The 22,700-nt window shown below is 43.8% G+C and overlaps 1 protein-coding gene across 1 annotated transcript in view; it reads left to right on the top strand.

Moving 5' to 3' along the window:
• Positions 1-3,714: 3,714 nt before the first annotated feature.
• The window catches only part of LOC147417687 (26S proteasome regulatory subunit 8 homolog A), a 37,654-nt gene continuing 18,668 nt past the window's right edge, over positions 3,715-22,700 (top strand). Inside the window, exons 1-3 of the mRNA XM_086506591.1 lie at positions 3,715-3,979; positions 4,379-4,476; positions 4,552-4,776. Coding sequence (XP_086362717.1) covers positions 3,850-3,979; positions 4,379-4,476; positions 4,552-4,776 — 453 coding nt within the window. The 5' untranslated portion in view covers positions 3,715-3,849. The remainder of the gene's footprint in view (positions 3,980-4,378; positions 4,477-4,551; positions 4,777-22,700) is intronic.

Raw genomic sequence — 22,700 nt, 5'->3', positions numbered from 1 at the left:
GCTAACGGATTTTTGGCTCACCAATTGGATTCAAGGAGTCGTTCAAAGGATCCCACTCCTACTCCTATTTTGGGTCCACAAGGGTTCGAGGGGAGGCAATTTTGTAGGCTCTTGGATTAGAGACATGCAATAGCTCCTAAATTGGAGTGCTTTTTCTTCTTGTCTCTTGGATTAGAGTGATATATATTTGTATTGTCTCCAAGATTAGATATGTATGCTCCTTGATTGGAGTGTGTTAGAGTATTCAACTGCCATAGTCTAAACCCCAAGGGGAGGGTTGTTGGGGTTTGTGAGATTTAGCCTATGTCTTGGTATGTATGATCCCTAGTCTACTAGATGCTTATGTGGCAGCAATCATGTGCTAGCATGTGGAAAAGGTAGCTTGGGTGTATCGATACTCATGTGGGGCATTTCTAGATGGTGTGGACTCACTTAGACTTAGTAAAAGGGTGCATAAAAGAGCTTCAAAGAGTACCCAAGAGTTCTTTAGTGAGTTGGGCTGATTTGGAGTCTCTTATGATGTCATGTATGATGCCAACTAAGATGTCTTGTCCTTCCCAAGCCCACGTTCTCACATCATTCTCCCTTAAGCCCGAGTTCCATTTAACCTCTTAATGGGCATAGGGGGCCATAAAGCCTTGTTCACAATGCAGCACAGTAGCCCAAAATTTAAAGAGCTTCCAAGGCCACCAATGCATAAGAACTCATTGAAATCTCAAATCAAGGGTGAAATACCTTCAAAACTTTAATCATTAAGCTTGTATTTGTCTCCTTGGTTGTGAAAAAATCAATTTGTATGCCCTATTTGAGCTAGAAGGCTCCGCCATTTCACACTCCGAATTTGTAAAAGGGCTCAAACACTACCAAAATTATTTGGTAAGACCTCCCTGCACACAATTTCCACCAAAAACGTTGACAAGTTTAATGGCATCAGGTTTCACACCTGGCAGACAAAAGTAAAGGGGGTGCTCATGAAAAAGAATCTTTGGAGCATTGTAAAATGGTCATCCAGTTTGGAGAACCTTGCGACACAAACCTTGAATGCTCAACAACAAGCGAAAGATGAGCAAGCACTTGGAATCATCATCATGGCACTCGACGATGACTTCATTCATCACATTGATGGTGCTATGGCTGCTCTTCATGCTTGGCAAACTTGGTGCTCGAGGTAAGCACTCCAAAATGAGCCTAACAAATTAGCTTTATGGTGTCACCATGCAAAATCAAGATGATGTTGCTAGCCTTGTCAACAAACTTAAGAGTATTTTAACCAAACTTGTTTATGCCGAGGTATAAGTTCTAGACGAGGATAAAATAGCCATCCTCCTTAAAGATCTTCCAAGTAGCTATGATTGTGCTCAAGGAAAAATGTCCCATCCCTACACTTGAAGATGTAATCAATTCACTTCCAGAGGAAGATAAAATGATTGGCACTTACACAAGGTCTCAAAATTGCATAATTATTGTAAAAAGTATAGGTTGCTCACATTATGGAAAAAGCAACCATAAATCACAAGATTTCTTCCGCATTAAGGTGTACACTAATTGCAACAAGAAGGGACATGCACCTAATTGGTGTTTTTTCAAAGATAATGCTAAGAAACAAAAGAATCCTAGAGATTCTAAAGTCAAAGTACATGTTGCAGAAGAAGAAGAAGAAGAAGTGCATATGGAGAGATGGGCTATCGCCTCTAGCACTTGGAATCTCATAAGAAAATTAGAAGTTGGATGTCATATTCAATGAGTCCAAGATGCATAAGAAACCTATCAAAGAGGCGTAGTACAAGAGAGTCACATTCAAAGAAATTGCCTCAGATTTGTGCAAAACTCAGAAGTCTAGTGAGGAGCCTTCCACCAGCAACGCTCCAGAGAGAGCTAAGAGTAGTAGTCAAGGATTGAAACACTCTACTCGAGCCAATAAAGTCACCTGTGAATTTTCAACCAGATTTAGATTATCTTATGTTGATGGCTACAAGGAACTGTCTTGTTTCCAAGAAGCAATGCAAATGGATGATAAGGACAAGTGGGAGCAAGCAATGCAATCATAATATAATTCTATTGTCATCAATGAGACTTGGAAATTGGCTAGATTGCCTACAAGCAAGACAATGTTACCTTGCAAATGGGTTTACAAGAAAAAGAATATATTCAAAGCCTAATTACAAGGCTAGACTCAAAGCTAAAGGTTTCAAGAAACAAGCGATTTGGGATTGGCATGCATATCAGGTACATATAAAGTGCGATAGGTCAAAAGATATTCTCGAGCTTTCTCAAGAGTCTTACATTCAGAAGATCTTACAATGTTTCAGTATGCAGGGGGGAAAGGCATCAAGTACTCCCATGCCAACATATTTGAAACTTAGCAAGAATGATTCTCCTAATTCTAATGCTGAGAAGGCCAAGATGGCTAAGGTTTTGTATTCCTTAGTAGTGGACAATCTCATGTATGCTACGAGGCTAGACATTCCTTTTGCAATGGGAGAAGGCCGAGATGGCTAAGATTTTGTATTCCTTAGTAGTGGACAATCTCATGTATGCTATGGTGGCTATGAGGCTAGACATTGCTTTTGTAGTGGGAGTGGTGAGCCATTACAACCTAGAAAGAGATTGGAATGTAGTGAAACATATCCTCATGTACTTGAAAGGTACACCAAGCAAGTGATTATGCTTTGGAAACAATGATACATCCATGGTTGGATATGTAGATGCAAATTATGCAGGGAATGTAAACACAAAGAAGTCTACATCTCGCTATATTTTTATATCTCTTGGAGGGACTATTTTTTGGAGATCATGTCTACAGAATTGTACATCCTCTTTCACTACAAAGGTTGAGAATGTTACAATGTGAGAGGCCAACAAGGAAGCAATTTGGTTGGCATGTTTAGTTGGAGATCTGAACAAGAGTCAATAAATTCCAATGTTGTATTGTGATAGTTAGAGTGTCGTTGCTTTGGCAAAGAATCCCATGTTTCATTCCAAAATGAAACACTAGAGGTGAGGTATCACTTCATATGGAATGTGTTGGTAGATAAGCAGATCGAGCTTGTCGTGGTCCATACAAATGACAACCCTACCGATGCTCTTATGAAGAGCTTAACTATGGAGCGGTTTGTACATTGCATAAAGCTTGTGGGTGTGAGGTGAAGCCAATGTCATGCTTCACAATTGTACATGCTATTGTACATAGTTTTGTTTTCTTTCACTTAGGCCACATAGGCCGTTCATTGGGGTAATGTCCAATATGGCTAGTTGGACACACCCATACTAACTCATAGCTAACTTTATTCTTATATCGAATATGGACAAGGAGTTAGTGAGCGTTATCTCACTACAGACTCCACCATAGAGTTAGTGAGCGTTATCTCACTACAGACTCCACCATACATTAGTTACTCTCTTCCTCACCACACACATGCATCCACACTCATACTCCTTTCAATCATCACTCACATGATTGAAAATAACCAAAATAAGAAATTCATAACATCAAGTTTTTTATATAATCAAACTTAAACTAGATACAATCACATAATCATAAGTAGAGAGACACACACACACACCGAGAGAGAGAGAGAGAGAGAGAGAGAGAGAGAGAGAGAGAGAGAGAGAGAGAGAGAGAGAGAACAATACATTTTGCATTACATGATGGTGGCTAACATTTGAAAGGGCACCGCCCTTTACTCTTAAAAAGTATAACTTAGACCCAATTTGATTTTATTGACACTTCAATCGTCTGTTCTTTCTCTCTGCCTGTCTGCTATAGGGCATCGCTTACTAAAACGTGTCACAGAAGCGAGGCGAGCAAGGAGACGACAAAGAGAAGCCAGCAAGTGTTGACAGCAGAAGATGGGTCGAGAGGGCGATGGGCTGAGGCAGTACTACATCCCCCACATCAATGAACTGAACCTGCAGCTGCGTCAGAAGACGCACAACCTTAACCGCCTGGAAGCCCAGCGCAACGATTACAATGCCAGGGGTACTCTCCATATCTCACATTCACTCACATGCTTGAGAGAGAGAGAGAGAGCGAGAGAGAGAGAGCGAGAGAGCCTGGAACATACTGGTAGCTCTGGAAAAGCAGCTTTTGGGATGTTTGTGTTTTTGGCTTTCAGTATAATTGTCTTGTCCCCATTTTAGTGAGGGTCGAACATGCACATATGAAAGTCTGGCAATGTGTACATCTTCTAGTATTTTTGTTCTGGAAGTTTTATGGGCTGCCAGAGGCTCTATGCGAGTTTCTCTATAAAACTAATTTTGTCTTCGTTTATTACAGCCTGAAGTATTAGAAACTTTGTAAATGATTATTATTTTGTAATGTCTTCACTTGTCGGACAGCTTGCTCATCTGTTGACGTCTTGCATCTCGTGTGTGCTAGTGCGTATGCTTAAGGAAGAGTTGCAGTTGCTCCAAGAACCAGGATCATATGTTGGTGAAGTGGTTAAGGTCATGGGGAAGAAAAAGGTTCTTGTGAAGGTAATGAATTGCTCTGGGGGCTTTGATAATGCAGTAGTTGTAGTATAATTAGATCTGGATTGCTGTTTATTATAGGTGCATCCGGAGGGAAAGTATGTTGTGGACATTGACAAAGACATAGATATTACTAAAATCACTCCCTCTACCCGTGTTGCTCTTCGAAATGATAGCTATGTCCTACATCTGATTCTACCAAGCAAAGTCGATCCACTGGTCAATCTAATGAAAGTTGAGAAAGTTCCGGACTCTACTTATGACATGATTGGAGGACTAGATCAGCAGATCAAAGAGATAAAGGAGGTATTCAAATAGTCAGTTTATTGGTGTTTTTGCGTTTCTCTTGCTCATTTTTGTTGACACATTTGTATGTTGTATTACATGAATGTGCGTTCCCACTTTTCTTCCAAAGCATATTTTTGATTGTCACAGTTTTCTTAATGTCTTTTTTGAGTTTTCTATCTTAGTCAATGATTTTTTAAGGAATGAATATTTTATAACAGGAAAAGTCTTTTCACCATTTGTTTTCAGTATAATGGCAGAAATGAAAATGCAGTATTCATTTTGGTCAGCAAGTTCGTGCATTTCTATTTTTCCAAGTCTCTTTTCAACTAGTACAGCTTTCCCATCTTGCAGAATGGTGTCCATTTTTTATGTTGAACTGTAATCTTCTTGGAGTGAGTGCTGTAACTGGCTTTTGAGAGCTACTTCTCATTGTAAATGTCTTGTGGCTGACTCTGGGGCTTCTTTATTTTTCTGGCCCTCGTGGTATTTCTTACTCATGTTTAGAAATCTGCATGCATTGTCCATATATGTACATTTTTTAAATCTATTGTTAGAATTGGATCCCAAATCATATCGAAGTACACAAGCTGTGATGGCGGCTTCATCAATCTCGGGAGTCCTTCAACGCCCCATCATCTTCTCCATGTTAGATTGCATGTATAGGAGAGCTTTTCACTCGAGTTCGAGCAAAGACACAGCTGGTCATTGATTGCACCTCGGTTGGACGCATGACAAGAACTGCGTTTTCTTGGTGTCAGGTTGCCATGATTACCTTGTCGGGTAGGGTTGTGGAGGTCAATACTATGCATGATGGAGCTGATGGTTATATTGTCTTGTGGGTGACTACCATGGGTCTATACCTTGCACTTTCCTTTAAGGGTGAATTTGGGCTTATCTTGGATTCATCTAGGTATATTTTTTAGTAGTATAGCGGACATGGAGACTTCACATTGTGAAGTTTTCGTCCGAGTTACGACCAATTGATATTGTGCTAATTCTTTCTATCTTTTGTGGTGCGTATGCCCTATCAACTACCTCATTTTTGTGCTAATTTTTTCGATTTAATGCTTCTTTTAGTGCTAGGCTTCATTATGGCCGAGTCTACCCTTGATCTTCAGAGTCATGACAGAAACTCAGTACGCTGAACTGTGTTGATGTATGCTCATATGTGTGTGTATGCGCGTGTGGTGTGTGTTGTGTTTGGGAGCATATGTTAGTACCTAGTTCTACACCCACTATTGGGCACTGACGACGCTAGTGGGGATGTCGTGGTATTTAGTCAATACTATGCATGACGGAGCTGATGGTTATATTGGCTTGTGGGTGACTACCATGGGTCTATACCTTGCACTTTCCTTTAAGGGTGAATCTGAGCTTATCTTGGATTCATCTAGGTATATATATATTTTCATGGTTCAACTCTCGGATTCAACAACAATTGCCGGACTCATTGATTGGTTGCTCTTGCAGACATTGGCTTCTAGATTTGGTGGAGCTGTACCAGGCTCTTGACGACTCTCCTTGGGTCCCTCCGTGTTGAGATCTATTGATGTTGTTTTTCTCGAGTTGGTCTAGTTTTCAATTGGGGAGATGGTCTTCCATCAGAGGCTGACAATGTGACGGGACGCCCTTCTCAGTGCCCACGGTGCCACGAGATGGGGCATCTGGCCAATGATTGCCCTACGTTGGCACGACAATGTCGTCCACAAAAGTAGGCACGCTCGAGACCTGTCACCTACTACTAGTAGACCAGTGCGCGGGCAGCCTCGAGGGGGTGGTGTTTACCTTGATTTGGGTAGAACTGTATTGTTAGATGATTTTCGTGTTTCACTTTATGTTAAAAAATAGACTTTTCTTATTTTTTGAGTAATTTCTATAAAATGAAGTTAGGATATCTAAAATGTGTACACTTGAACTATTAAAGTTAGGAGTTGATAAAAGCCATCAGGAACAAACATCTGTGATGTGTCATATGATGGGTGACGTTAAGCATCGTGAAGGAGTTGTTTCGTAAGTTCGGTGGGAGAGACTCGGGAATGGGTATTCCTGATGTGTCACAGGAAATCCGAACTGGGTGAAGGATTTGTGTAAAGATGCAAGCACATGGGTTTTGAGAAACTTTTGATAAAAAGCAGGATGATTTTAAGTGATTTCCGGGAAAGCAGATGCTTTCTTGCGAGGAAACCTATGTCAACATTGCATTTGAGCATGTGGTTGCATCCAACTCGGACCAGAAGATGGGCTGGCAACCCCTTCCCCCCCTAAAAGTATCTATATAAGCACTTGAACCAAACGTATTACCACCTTCGTTCTAGAATTAGACTCGATGATATATGGAAGCCTGAGCTTTTTATTCTCATGGCAAAACCTTAATCCTTGAGAACCAATGCTCTCGCCTCTTGATCTCACCTTTCAGACTCAAGGCATGGGTATCCGTGCAACTCTTTTCGGACTCTGTTCTGGGAGTCCTCTTCCGTAGGAATCCTAGCAGCTCTGCTTTATTGGACGCGAACTTCGAAGTCCTTCCTTGGGAATCAACTCCCTGTTCCCAACTGGAGAGTCTATCGCCCTCAGATCCATGGATCTACTCCCAAATTCCAGGTACGAAACCCTTGTGTTGATCCGGTTGTAGTTCCTCATAGTGTTTTTCTCCTTCGGAGGGTCATGCCTTCCTCTGCTCCTATCCCCTTGCGGAGAGGAAGTACTCTTGCAAACAAATACTCAGAGATCAAAACATGAAAAATGTTACCTTCGAAGTCTCGACACTCGAAACGCAACTAGGTTCTTGAAAAGCATTTTCTCGGAAGAGATCTCTTCGCAGAGAACCTTCTCTTCCAATCCTACACATAGAAGAGGTGTGTTCTTGGGTTCCTTGTCGTGAATTAGCCCCGTCTACGATGTTTATGGGCTGAAAACAGAGAAAAATTGCAACTTGTCGTGTTGGAAACACTCTCTGTAGGCGCTTCTTTGCGATGGAACTTGCCTACTCGATCTTGGCGTCATCTGATACACTCGGGGCAGCCATGGGCATCACCGGCGGCGACGTCTTCGTGGCTGAAATCTGCAATTGAATTGCCCGGGGAGAAACCGAGAAAAATTTCAAATCGTGCTCAATGGTGAGTTGAGCTAGTTTTTTCTCAAGAGAATTGAAAAATTTAATTAAATGAAAATTCAATAATTCGATACTTACCTTACTCGTTTGAAAGTAGATATGGTGCTCAACCCCATGTAGGAGAAATTCATGTCTTTCCTCTAGCTTTTCACCAATCACCAACATTACAAGTCATGGGGCAACTCGTCATTCAGTTTTTTCCAGCAGAGTGGAAGTTTCCTTGTCCGAGAATCTGTTAACTCAATTCCGCCTTCTCAACCTCCAGAAGAATATTTCTAGAAATCAATCGAGGTATCCGTGCTTGCACGTAATCTTGTGCTGTTAGTCTTGAGGATATTGAACCTCTTGTATTTGTGCTCGCACGTTAGTCTTGCGCTGTTAAGTTGATATTGAACCTCTTGTATCCTCCTGCATAGGGTATATTCAAATCATAGAGCATTCATCTCGTGTGAGCATGGCTTCCTTTGGCAAATAGAGTGTGCCATCTCACTAGAGAAAGATCTTGTTCCTTGCCTTTACTCAGGTTAGGTTGATTGTTCGTATTTAAAGATCCCCTTGTGCACTGTGGTACCTCTTCTCGCCTTTTCTGCCCGCGGGTTGTTACCACTCGTAGTGTCTTCCTGATACCCATCGGCGTCTGGTCTTGCCGGCAGAGGTCATAAAAAATGTTTCACCTTGCTAATGACGGCTTGCAAAATCTTAGGTAGATAAGATTCTAGCCATAAAATTCTTTGAGCGTATGTGCTAACTCGGTTCGCAATAGAGCGAACCCGCTATAATTCTCAGAGATGTTCTCCCATATATGGTTAAGGTAGTTCTTTCCGTCTTGGAAAAGTTGGTCGATCATTACACGCACGAACAAAATAGTTCATGCTTATACTAGCAATATGCCAATATTTCTCAACTTGCTTATGGAGAAGCGTATGCTACAACCACAACTTGCTACTTTAGTGGTCAAACCACACATCGTACTCGATCATCAATGACCATTAGAAAACCCCTTCTCAGTAGAGAAACTCAAACCTATCGAACACATCTTAAATAGAGATTCTCGTGTCGGAATATCATTGCGTGCAAAAAGGCACACAAGAAAGGTATCTCATATGCAATCCACTTCTGAAAAGGAAGTTGGCTCATCTCATTTTGTGTAGCATAAAAAATAAATCGATTGGGAGTTGTGTCACAAATTGTTGACGTGTCAAGCCACTGTGCAAATCTCGGCTGAGGGGCCTAAACCCTAAGAAGCAAAAGAAATTGAAGTTTCCACCAACTTATGGGACCCATAGTTACAGGGGACGGACCCTAGTGACAATTGTACGGATTTCAATGATTTCCACTGACGGCTTTTGAATACCTGCTTTTGGACCAGATGCTTTTGAGCTTATTGCTTTTCATGTAAACTGCTTTTGGGCCTAGGGCCTTTAAATGTAAGGCTAGGTCTCATTCTTTGGCACTCTTCTGGGAGAAGGTACAGAGCGTGGAGCATCGGCTTGTACCATGTTGATGCAATATAAAGAAATATTGAAAGGGGCGTCAAGGTTTGGGGCCAATACTCTCTGGGATGGAATTCCGCCACTCCGTGTTGTGTTTTGTCTCTCTCTTTCAGTTCAGTCGTTATTGAAGTGCTAAAAGTCTATTCAGTCTGTTCTTTTCTATTGGCACGTGGAGCTCGTCTTGTGACAAGTTGAATCACCGTGACAAGAAGGTCTACATCTTCATGTGTTATCCATGTACCCGGAGGTGTACATAATACTCATGTTGTGTTAGAGCTTTGGTCAACTTGAGAGATTTCCTTCCCATCTGAAGATCCTTGGAGCGAAAATGCCCAATGTGATAATCCCTCGACTCGATCTGAGAGCAAACGTGCTCATCAAGAAAAGTGGGATTTCAAATCTGGAATTCCTCGAGCACAAGCCGTAGCCGCCTCTTGCTCCTTCCCTCATAAAGAGATTGTTTGTTCACTTGTGCAAAAAGCACTACAATATCATTCCTTAATGGGTAGGGCGTGTGGGCGTAGAGAGTACTCAAGCTTAGTGAAAGCTTTTCTCTGCTTGAAAGCTTGGAATGGTTCCTTTGTAATGTCTTACCGGCAGTAGCAGGTAATTAGTTGAACTACCCTATACCAAATCAATTAGTGACCTTCCAGATGGTTGATCAAACTAGCTTATCACTTAAACAATGTTCGAACTCGACTCTACTCTCATTAACACGTGAGAGTGATCGGTCCGAGTTAGACATTCCATACCTTGTGCGAAAGAGGAAGCATTGAAACCATCATGTAGCCTTACTAAAGGGCGGTAAACTTTGTGACTTGGACACCCCAAGTCGAGAATCTGGCACGACACACGAGAGAATCACTTAAAAATACTTCACACTTTAATCATAGTTCAATTGAGTCGACATGGCCTTGCGTAGTTCCGTGCCTAGAGAGATGTCGAGAGAGATTGGCCCCAAAGACTGGCGCCCCTTTCGGTATTTTATTTCTATATTAATGCTTGAGCAAAGTTACAATATCCGCATGTCCTCTCTGCTCTGTAGCTTGTCAGCAAAACTGAGTGGCCCCGTGTTCATATTTAAAGGCCTTGAGGGCTTTCAGAAGGAGTTACATGAAAAGCTATGAGTCCAAAAAGCATCTTAGCCCCAAAAGCTAGCGCCTACGGCAGCAAGCGCTAGAAGCGAAAGTTCGTACGATTGCTGTAAACGCGGAGGTCCGTATGGTCTGCCACGTTAGCTAGCCCCAATGCAATTTGCAGAGAGTCTGTACAGCTGCCACGTCAACATCCTTTTCGCAACTCTCTCTCTCTTTAATTTTCTAGTTGTCCCTAGGGCCCAATCGATGGGACCCTATAAGTTGCAACTTATAACTTTAGGTCTTGTCAATTGGTCTTGCCACGTCATAATTTTGTGACACACCCCCCTCTTGAAAGAATTGTAATCGCCCTCGATTACGCCTGTAGAAACAGGTATAAGCCATAAACCAGTTCAGTAGATGCACTAGACGACACAAATCTAGCACTTGCATGAAGGCGACAGTCAATGCACATTCAGATTGTACTAAAATCAAAGCACATAACATCCATCCAAATCTAAGACCATGATTCCTGGCGTCGTATTTAGCAATCGCATCTAGATCCACACCGGTTCACTGATGTCGGATTAACTAATTCTTATTGCGATCATGTCTTTAGAATCTTAAGATCGAAATGTTGTAGTCATTTCGCCTTTCAATCTTGAACTCAAACAAAATCACATGAGAGTACACATAAATCAGATTCATTTTCAGAAATTCCCATTTCCAAATTCATTATTCATGAAGTCATACAACAGAATGTAGTCGGCACATAAGTATCCTTGAAATTCAAAGGAAAATCAGTGGCTTTATTCCATCTAGGTAATCTGTGACAAAGGAACGGAGTAACTCCCCTTTTGTGCAGTCTCGTTTGCACTAGATTCAGCCCTGTTGATCTGCGGGATCTCTCGGAATAGACGTTGCTAGACCGAAACCCTCAAGGTAAAGTTCCAATGTTTGAGGAGTATCTGCTAGGTCCTCCTTCTCCATCCACTTCGCATCCAATGCCGAATAGTTCTTGAATTTCACTAAGAATTGCCGGATCACTTTACCTTTCACTTTCCTTTCTTTGTGAGCCAATATCTGTTTTAGAACGAGCATCTCCTCGCTCTCTTCCACTTCAGGTTGCTCATCAGGCTCCCTATCAATTGTCACCTCACCCTTGAAAGGTTTCAAGAGACTCACATGAAAAGCATTGTGAATCTTCCAAGTATCTGTCATCTTTTCTTGAATCTAGTCTGAAGGGATACATCATTTATCTTTTCTTGAATCTAGAAAGGGCCATAATACCTCATGATGAGCTTTGGAAAAAGCCGCTTGTCACGTGCGCACTTCACTTGCGCTACGTGGACATGCTTCTGCTACAGTCTAGGAAGGTCTTAGCTTAGGATTGTAGCAGGACGTGCATGTCCATGCCGGTCATAGTTGCATATCCTCTCTTGCACAGGACAACATTTCAGCATGCAAGCATTTTATCGTGTGAACCATCTCTTAGCTTGGCATTTATCAATAAGTGATTTTCAGCAATTATTAAGCTTGGTCGTGAGGGCTAAAGCCTTTGCATCCTATAAATGCAACATATGGGCGCTAGTAGAAGGCATAAGACCTTGGGATTGGCAGTAGCACCAAGCCGTGCCGTAGGAACTAGCAGTTTCCTAGCGTTTTTTCAGCAAGACAGCCAACGATTTCAGCCCAAGACAGCCAGCGTTTTCAGCTTTGAGCGCCAGCAGATTTCAACCGTCGTCGTCCTCTAGCCTCGTCGTGGTTGCAGTTTCTAGCCATCGACATTGCTAGCAGATTCCGACATTCAGCCATATCGTCGTCGTCGTCATCGCTAGTGCCCCTTGTGCCTTGGCTCGGCATAAGGATCCACAGACACATCAAGAACCTCGTCGTCGTCGACATTGATCCACAGGACCTCGTCGTCGACATAGACTCCATCAGTACCTCGTCGTCGACATCATCGTCGTTGACATAGGCCCATCAATACCTCGTCGTCGTCGTCATCGTTGTCATCGTCGTCGACATAGAACCCATCAGTACCTTGTCGTTGACATCATCGTCATCGTCATAGAACCTCTCAGTACCTCAGTACCTTGTAGTACCCGCAATACCCATCAATACCAGTACCCAACATTAGTAGCATCAATATCCATTAGCATCAAGATCTCAACATTTAGCATCATTGTATCAGCATTGTGCAAGAATAAAGAAAGTACTTGTTGTGGCAAGGGGGTCCTTGAGGGTTTTGGACCTAACGTCTCTCTCTCTCTCTCTCTCTCTCTCTCTCGTCTCTCTTTCTTTCAGTTCAGTTCAGTTCTTTTAAGTGAAGTAAAGTGTCTCTTGTGTTTGTGCAGAGTACTAGATTCGAGCTAAATCCATAAACACTTCCATTGCACCTGACATCGCTCCTTTCCCTTTCTTTTTTGTAGGCGTGCCTTCTCAAAGCGTAAGAGCATCCAATCACCTTTCTTCGAGCGCAAGTCGCGTCTATGCTTATCTGTTGCCTTCTTATGCCGTGCTTGAGACTTCTCTAGAGCCTCGCGAACCTTGGCAAAAGTAGTGTCCAAATCCCTGTGTACTGATCCGCTTCAAAAATTTTGTCTTTGGTGCTTAGAAATGGAGGAGCCTTCTTAGCACCTTTGATTACCTCAAATGGCGCCTTCCCCGTCGAAGAGTGAACCGTGTTGTTGTAGGCAAATTCCACCAAAGGCAAGTTTGATCTGAAATGTAAGACTTCAATAAATCCAAAATCATTGAATTGGCTATCTGAGATTGCCCATCTGTCTGTGGGTGGAATGAGGATGAGAACTGCAACTGTGTGCCAATGTTCTCCCAGATCGCACTTCAAAACAAATTCGTGAATCGAGGATCTCTGTCGGAGACTAATGACTCAAACATGCCATGTAACTAAAAAATCTGAGAGAGGAACAAGCTCGCTTAATGGTCAGGCTTAAAGGAATTTGTCATTGATGGTGATTTTTTTGAGACCTCTATAGTCAATGCACATCCTCCAAGATCCGTATTTCTTTAATACTTGTAGCACTGGAGAGAAGAAAGGTGAAGTGCTAGGTTGGATGAGACCCTTCTCAAGAAGTTTTTTTACTCGGTTCATTATCTCTTCATTTTGGGCTCTACTAACTCGATAAGGCGGTCGATTCGGTGGTGTACTTCCATGAATCAATTATCAAATCAATCGTGTGGTCCTCAGGACGAGGTGGAGGTAACACGCCTTGTAGGCCTTCAAAGAAACAATCGGCCTGTGTATGCAGAAATTCTTGTCGTTCCTTTTTCAAATCAGACATATTTGATTGTTGTTCATCATCCAGTTCTTTCAAAAAGATCGAGTAAAAGATTGGATTTCATTAATTTGGAAATGGCCGGAGCCGATACAAGTGGGACGGACTCGCCCTTCAATTTTACATCAAGTACAATTTCTCTGCCCTTCTCATTCTTCAAAGTCGCTTCCCTGGCTTCTTGTGGAACCAAGGGATTCCTAGGAGGATGTCACACCCTTCCAAAGGCATGATGTAAAAGTCCTCGTGCCCTAAATACCCCTGACAATGTAAACGAAGTTTGCCAATGACAGGTGTAATGGCAACATCACGTCTGGGTGCCACTAGAACAACCTCTGCTTGTGGCCCCATTCTGTCGGGCGTGATTCCAAGTTGAGCTGCCAATTCGGGGTGAAATGAAGTTGGCCTTGGCTCTGTCTAAGAAGATGAGGGCTTCTTGATCTCGTACTTTGCCCCATGCGCGACAAAGTTATGTGCTTTCATCCATATGGTGTGGGCCGGTCCCCACAAAATCTGGTACCTGTCCTGCTTTCATCTTTCCTTTTCTGCCACGTTCTTCGGCTGCTGTGGAACTCTCTGGCCTATCTTCTGATTTCCCTCTATGTGCCTTTTTGGGGCATTGTGCGGCAATATGCCCTTGTTCGCCACAATCAAAACACTTGCCTTCTTTGAGGTACTCGGATTTCTGTTCCTCTGTCAAATGGGGACAAGTATCTTTCTTCTTTTGAAACTTCTTTTTCCTTCTGTTGTCATTGGTCGAGTTTTGTCTGGTGCTTGATATCAACTGTTAATCTGTTGGGTAAGTCAGGTTACTGGAGTGCATAGCAAACCCTTGCTTTATGTGAAAAGGGGAGAGAGAGAGAGAGAGAGAGAGAGAGAGAGAGAGAGAGAGAGAAGAAGCATCTCCTAAAATTTAGGGAATTGCTATTTTGGGCCGAGAAATGTGTTTGCGTCATTACCTTCGGTATGACTAGGGGAACACTTTACAACTCTGCCGCGAAGTCAACTTACGCACCCGTTGAGATATTTTTAGCCAAGTTGGCCAAAGTCGGAAACTGGGCGAGGTGTCACTCTGTGAGCACTTCTGCCACTTTGGGGGAGTCTACAAGAGGAAGGGGACGCATTTTTCAGCAGTAGGCGGATTGCAACAGGTCTCAAGAGCTATGGAGTGCTTGCTTTCCCTCTTATGTACAGTGCGGTGCCAGGATTCATTTGACCAATGTACAGTTGTGTGGGTTCATGCTTTTGTGCTGAGGCAAGAGCCTCCTTGAGCAGGAACAGGGGTGGCTGACTGCTACTCCAAAGCAGGCACTGGTGAGGGTCATAACCTCACCATACAGGTGCAAAATCAGCGCTGTGTATGCGCTGTAATTTTACTGTTTTTCAGCCAACCTGTATGGTGAGGGTCATAACCTCACCATACAGGTGCAAAATCAGCGCTGTGTATGCGTTGTAATTTTAATGTTTTTCAGCCATATGGATGCCAGGACCATTGGGAATCGTGCCCCACTGGCAGAGAACGGTTAGGGGACTGTTTGGGGCTGAAAACAGGGCAAAAACCAGTAAATACAGCATGCTGAATTTACTGTTTTTGGGCAGGAATCAGAGGGTATATGCCAGTAGAAGCGAGTTCCAGCAGGGGAATTGGTTTCGTGCAAGTTTTGGGGTTGTTATGCTACTGAAATTTGGCCAAAACATGCGGTATCTAGTGGGATACAATCAGAGGATTCCCAGGACTCTTCTTTGTACTTTACCCTCCTAAAGAATAAAGAAATACCAAAAGGGGCGCCAATTTTGGGGCCTACAGGTTGTCGGCGTCTGCTCGGAGCATTCTAGCCTCCGAGCCGTGTGTGCTCTTAAGTGTTAATTCCCGTTGCAGGTTCTCTTCGCAAAGTGCTCTGTGTGTGTTTAAAGTAAAGAATTTCGGGTGAAAGCCAACGCCTATCGCCCCATGGGCCGGTTTCATGGTTCCATTGTCGGGATATCAATCACTTTTTCCTCAAAGAGTGAGCCTCGGTTGTTTTGGGTAAAGACACAAAGTACAAGAACGCGGGATTACACTATGGCCGACAAGGGGAAGGGCATTATGGAAGAGGGTTCCTCTTCAAAGGACAGGGAGAAGATCCCTATGGTTTTCGAGATTGGCGAGAGCTCACGGCTACGTCAGTCTGTACCTCCTGTCAATGTGAATGTCCCTCCAGTAGTACAAGGCTTTATGACTGGGCAACTTGAGGATGATGCGTTCAGGACTCAGTTAGTTGCCGCGGTGAATGTCTTTGCGCAGTTGGTGCAGAATCCAAGGTTTATGGAGTTCTTGCAAGCGCCACCAGTGCTACAACAAAATAGACAACCTACGCCGCGTACGGAGCTCAAGCCCAGGTACTTCACGTGGCGCAGGAGGAAAGGGAACACTCGCATGTTGCGGAGTCAGGGGCTCCAAAGCAGGTTCCTCCCGTGCTTGAATAGGTGGCTAGAGCGCCTATTCCACAGGCTATGCCAGTTCAGTCCGCCACCTTTTAGAGCTAGCATGCTGTCTTGAATGGACAGGGAACTGGATACCAGGCTATGCACCCAGTTTTTCCACCACCCACGGTACATCCTGGGTATTTCCGGGGTGGATCAGTGTTCCAAAGTATGGCTGGTTATGCGCTTGGAAGTCAGCCGTACATGCCAGGAACAGTGTTTGGGGGTATGCAAGGCATCATGCCAAACCCCATGTATGGTAGTATCGGCATGCAACATGGTTTTTAGAGCAACCACGGCCAATTTGGGGTGCCACAGGGTCATTTTGGCATGGCTGGTTTTTTTGGACAGCAGTCAGATATTGCACCTCTGACGCAAAATGTGAATGGCCAAGATGTGCCGATCATGCCTACTACAGTGCCCATGTTGCAAACCATTCCGTATGACAACTTGGGGGCACTGGAGAAGCCGAAAGCTTACAAAGAGGGTGGTGCAGCTGTAAAGTTTAGTACTTTCAATGGCTTTGAAGATAAAGCAAAGGCTCTTACCTTCCTCCAGCAGTTTGATACAGCTTATGCAGGAGGGAATTTTATAGAGGCCTCGAAAGTCAGGAAAGCTGCCACTTTCTTAAAGGACAATGCGCTTACATGGTGGACGACATTGTTAATGCAAGGACAGGCACCCGCCACTTGGGTTTACTTCAAGCAAATGTTTGCATCTGCTTGGCTGTCAAATGAATTTGAAGCCGACGTCATGACAGATTGGCACCAGCTTACTTCAGCCTCGTGCAAAAGCTTGCTGGAGTACAATAGGAGGTTTTGTAAAGCGTTACTCTCAGTGACCTCCTACAAATTTGTGTCATTGACAGAGCAGATAGAGAAGTATTGTTGTGGGTTGCCTAAAGGGCTTCGTGACTACTGTACAAAGAACAGAGTGGCTACCCTTACTCAGCTTATGGAAGTTGCGAACACTGGTCTTGCCTTGTTGAAAGGAGAGGACAGTGGATTTCCGAGTAGTGACAAAGGAGGGCAGCAAAAGAAAAATTCAACGAAGAAGCCCGTCGCGAAAACGGCTCCTGATGCGTCACAGGGGGTCAGAAAAGGCCACCAAAGATAAGGATTCAGCCGGGACTTTTGGAGCGCAGGCAAAGAAACAGAAAAGGAAGCCTTTTGTGCGCAAGTCGCTCGAGGAAAAGAAGGCCCTAATGGTTGAAAACAAATGCTTTATATGCGAGCAGCCTGGTCACTTTGCTGTCAATTGTCCACAAAGGAAAAGGCCAGCTGACTCAGAGGATAAAGAAGACCAGAAAGGCAAGAAGCCTAAACCCACTGCAGGCTTGGTGCCAGACATGGTGGGTGACAGGCCCAATACAGATGCCAGTGAGTTATGCAAGACTTGCGGTAAAGTTAGGGATCAGACGACACTTATCTTCTTTGATCCAGGTGCCAAAGCCAACTTTATCTCACCAGAGTTAGCAATGAAGCTGGGCATCAAAGCTGAAGAGATGGGGTACACAGCACAGGCAGGTTTGGCATGTCCTGGCCACTCAGAGTGTATTACTCCCATCATTGGAAAGCTGCGTCTGCATATCCAGTCATATGTGGACACATAAGAGTTTTACATCATGCCGTTGGAAGGTTGTGACGCCTTGTTGGGGATCCCGTGGATGTTCCGAGTGCATGGAGTCTTGGATGCCTACAACAAAAAGATCACTGTACAGCATAGGGGCAAAACTCACATCTTGGATGTAAAGCTTAAAGGAGAGTCAGTCCCTATTGTATCTGCTTCTGCTATCACTTCTGTAATAAAGAATCATCTTTCTGTGTACTTGATTTTTGCACGTGATGTCTCAGATAGTGATCAGTCAAATTTATCTGTGTTAGATAATGAAAGCTCAGCATTTTTGCAAAAGTTTAGTGATTGTTTTTCTGATTCATTACCGTCGCAATTGCCGCCAGAGAGACCTGAGGACCATCGGATAGATTTGGTGCCAGGGTGTAGCCCACCAAATAGACCTCCCTACAGGGTTAGTGCGGCGCAGCAGAAAGAGATTATGGGCCAGATTGATGAGTTATTAGAGAAGGGACTGATTCAGCCTAGTTCTTCACCCTTTTGCTCCCCAGTGCTCCTAGTGCAGAAGAAGGATGGCTCATGGCGCACGTGTATTGATTACCGTGCATTAAACAAGAATACCATCAAGAATAGGTTTCCTATATCTCGAATTGATGATATTCTAGATCGTTTAGAGAGTGCTGCAATTTTCAGCAGGATAGACCTTAAGAGTGGGTACCATCAGATTCGTATAAGGCTAGAGGATGTGCACAAGACTGCGTTTAGAACGACATTTGGTCTCGACTCTCTATGAGTTCTTAGTGATGCCGTTTGGGCTAACAAATGCTCCTGCTACGTTCAACAGAATGATGGACCGGATTTTCCGCTCGCATCAACAGTTTGTTGGGACCTTCTTTGATGACATGATAGTGTATTCGAAGAATGAAGAGGAGCATAGGCGTCACTTGACCATTGTGTTCGAAGAGTTGCGCAGCCACAGGTTACTTGTCAATCCTAAGAAAAGTGAATTCTTCCTGGAAGAGATCCACTTCCTAGGCCACATAGTCTCAAAGAATGGTGTTAGAATGGATCTTGCAAAGGTCGAAGCTATCAAGACATGGCCAGACTTGAAGACTGTGCACGATGTTAGAAGCTTCTTGGGATTGTGTTCCTACTATAGAAGGTTTATCAGAAATTTTGCAGAGATAGCATCACCTCTTCACGCTTTGCAAAAGAAAGAAGTCACTTTCAGATGGACCCAAAAAGAGATTTCAGCTTTTAGTCTCTTAAAGGAAAAGTTGACTTCAGATCCAGTAATTGTTTTACCAGATCTCAGGAAGTCATTTGTGGTCCAGTGTGACACGTGTGGCAGTAGCATCGGAGCAGTGCTAATGCAAGATGGACGGGTAGTAGCTTATGAAAGCCGAATTTTGCAAGGGCCAGAGAGGACTATGCAAGTCTATGAGAAAGAGCTCTTGGCCATGATTCATGCGCTTTCTAGCTAGAAGCACTACCTTTTAGGTGTTGATTTTGTTGTCCAAACAGATCATCAGACCTTGCGATACTTCTTTTGACACAGTCAAAGTTATCGGAAAAGCATATGCGATGGGCAAACATTCTTTCTGTGTTCCACTTTCAGATTATGCATGTGGAAAGCAAGAAGAATGTTGTGGCTGATGCATTATCAAGGAAGCCACAAATTTCAGCTGTGTCAATTCCTTATCATCATGAGTTAGATGACATGAAGGAACAATATGCTATTGATGAAGATTTTGCAAGGATCTTTGAACAGTTGCAAGAGGGGCAACATCACGAGCACTACCTCCTCATAGATGGTTTTATGATGATGCATGGCAGACTTTGTGTCACTAGGCCATTGCGACATAAGGTCATGGAAGAGAGTCATGTCCCACCGTATGCAGTGCATCGTGGCATTGATGCGACAGTTAAAGCGGTAGAGACATTCTTCTATTGGCCTACCTTGAGGAGAGATCTGGATGCCTTTGTGCGAGCATGCATAGTTTGCCAAAAGGTCAAATTTGACAGGCAAAAGGCACCAGGGTTGTTACAACCAGTGCCGATTCTGAATAAGCAATGGGAAAGCATTGCTATGGACTTTATCTTTGATCTTCCGAGAACGCCAATAGGGAATGATGGTATATGGACCATTATCTGCAGGTTCAGCAAGCAGGCCCATTTTATCCCTGTCAGGAAGAAGATAAAATTTGATGAGATAGCACGCTTGTTCATGTACAATGTGTTTAAGTACCATGGTATGCTAGGTACTGAGGTGGCATAAACCGTGCCTTGAGCTTGTCTTGGAAATCAGCCCAACTAAAAGAGGCGTGAATTCGTCGGCCTCCTCTAGGTGCGCGGCTAGCTGTGCCTCTTGCCATACATGGTACCAATTGATGGCATCACCAAAAAGGTACATAGCTGCCGTCAAAACCTTGCTATTTCCTGTCTTCTTAGTTGTCGCAAAGTAAGCATTAAATTGATGCAACCAAGAATGAATAACGTAGCATCCATCTTACCATCATACTTATTGAAAGTCAACTTCTCTGTGATTGGGTTGTTGGAGTCTGAATCTCGACTTGTGCCACTTGAGGAACTCCCAACATCTTTGGTTGGTTCGGACTTGGAGGAGAGAACATGTTGGACCAACTCTTGCATGCGTTGTTCACTCTGTGCCGCACGCTCCGCCTGTCTTTCCTCGGCCGCCAAACGATTCGCGTCTTGTCGTGTCATCATGTCCAACATTGTCTACCAAAGCCTCCGTAGGATTTGGTACAATCCCTGGCGTAGATGGCGTAGGGGGAGGGTCGGGAAAACCTCCATGGTGAGGAAATCCTTCTTCACTACTCTCATGCCCATTACCTGTATGCGAAGTATCCATTCCGCTTTGGGTGATGTCCATGCACTATGATCTTTGGTTCTTAAGTTCACCAGGAACTTGGGTTCTTGAGGGTCTTGAGGGTTTCTTTCGCTTGCAAACCGTGTTTGAGAAGGATCTTCTCTTCATCCGAGTTCTACTCTTTTCTGCGGGCGCACCCCTTGGCGGCCTTGCGCTCACACCAAGGTTGCTTTTTCCCACCTCACGTCGATTGGCCGGCCGCTAAGTGCACGGTCCGCTCTCAATGAGTGAAAAGAGACACAAGGGGAGGCTGGAAAAGCCATAGTTACAGGGGACGGACCCTAGGGACGGGGGATGCCCGATTTCGGGACGGGGACGAGTGGGGACGGACGGCAAAAGGGCTGCCAAGTGGGAACGCAGGCAAAACGTCCCCGGGACGGTAGGGAACGGCAAGGGACGGCAGGGGACTTTTTTAAAAATTTGAAAAACTGATCATTTCTAGTGGCTAGTTCCTCTCCAATAGCCATATGTTTGAACTTTGAAGCACCCCAATGGCTATAAAAGCCACCCTTTGGTCCTCATTTCTCGATGTTTTATAAGCACATTTGCGTCTATATGACTCATGTTCTTTGGTCTATTTAGTGTAAATTTGTGGTCAAAGTGTGTGGCATGTGTGTAGGTCAAATAATGCCAAAAAAAATCTTCTTTTTTTTTGGTCGTTTTGACCTCCGTCCCCGTTTCTTGACTTTTGCCGCCCTGTCCCTGTTCCCGACCTCGATCCGCCGTCCCATGTAACTATGGGACAAGCCCTTCTTTCTTGGGATTCTTGTCACTCTTCAAAAACATGATTAGGAATCGACATGCCCAAGCGAACTTGGGTTCGTGCGACCGTAACAAGCACAAAAATTCTTGTGATTCTTGTGGTTCTTTCCTTGAGCGATACAGAACATTGCCAAAGCTCTGATACCAATGTTAGGTGCAACGGAATGAATGTTTGCGCTTTGCTCAAGATGAGTGCTCCGAACTGTGCTCAAGGTTCCTTTTGTTCTTATGGAAGGTAGAGCCTTCCGTTCTTAATGAGAAAATGCTATGATCACAAACAAAGTGAATGGATATTGTGCGTGCAAGTGTATGAGATTGAGAGATAGAGAGAGAAGAGAGATACGACACCAGAGACGACGTAAAACCCTCCTTCGAAGGCCCCACTCTCGTCAACGAGAGTGGTCTACTTATGATTGCACAAATTGGTACAATGGGGATGCATGTGACTGATGCAAGTCTAGACTATGTCGACGATGACGACGACCTAAAGGCTGAAATCTGCAATCTTTATCTGCTGTCCAAAAACGCTATGGGCTGAAATCTGCGGCTAGTCCAAAACGCTGATTTTGGGACTGTTTTTGTGGGTCTTTGACGTTGAAAATCTGCAGGTGTTCGGCTGAAAACTGAGGTTTCTTTAGGCTCAAAACTGATGGTCTTTCCGGGCTGAATCTGCTACTCTTCTAGGGCTGATTTTGCAGGTTTTCTTATGGCTGAAAATTGCTGCTTGTTGAAAAACGCCAGCCAGAAAGGGAGGCGATCTGTGGTTCTGGAAAACGCTAGGGATGAGAGGTGGTCTTGCTTGGAGGGAAAATCCACCAAGGTCTTGCTTGAAAAGTTGCTTGCTGAGCTTGGCTCCTGTTGCCTCTTCTGCCATTTAGTGCTAACTTGGGTTTGCTTATATATTAACTTACCCAATTTGCCCTACTCAATTTCCAACAAAAGTCACTTAATAAATAATAAGTGAAAAATGTCAAAAATAGGGAAAATAGGCTAAAATCACTGGAAAATTCCCCTAACTGATTCTGATGGGAATGCTTATGATCATGTGGTGTGCAACTGGAGGATATGCATCTATACTAAGTGACTGGGCATGCACGGTCTATGAATAGACTCACAAAAGTGCTAGATCACTTCTAATCTAGACTGACTGGACTTACTGAACCCTTACTATGCTGTAGCTTGTCCACGGACACATAGGGTTGGATGTGTCACGTGACACATAGGTTACTACCCGACCATCTTGCATTCACACTACCCCAATACTATTGCCACACA

This window comes from Adiantum capillus-veneris, chromosome 30 (assembly GCF_014529385.1).
Source record: "Adiantum capillus-veneris isolate H3 chromosome 30, ASM1452938v2, whole genome shotgun sequence".
Classification (NCBI taxonomy): domain Eukaryota; kingdom Viridiplantae; phylum Streptophyta; class Polypodiopsida; order Polypodiales; family Pteridaceae; genus Adiantum; species Adiantum capillus-veneris.
Note: the sequence above shows the minus strand (reverse complement) of the source record. Positions and strands in the feature narration are given on the sequence as shown.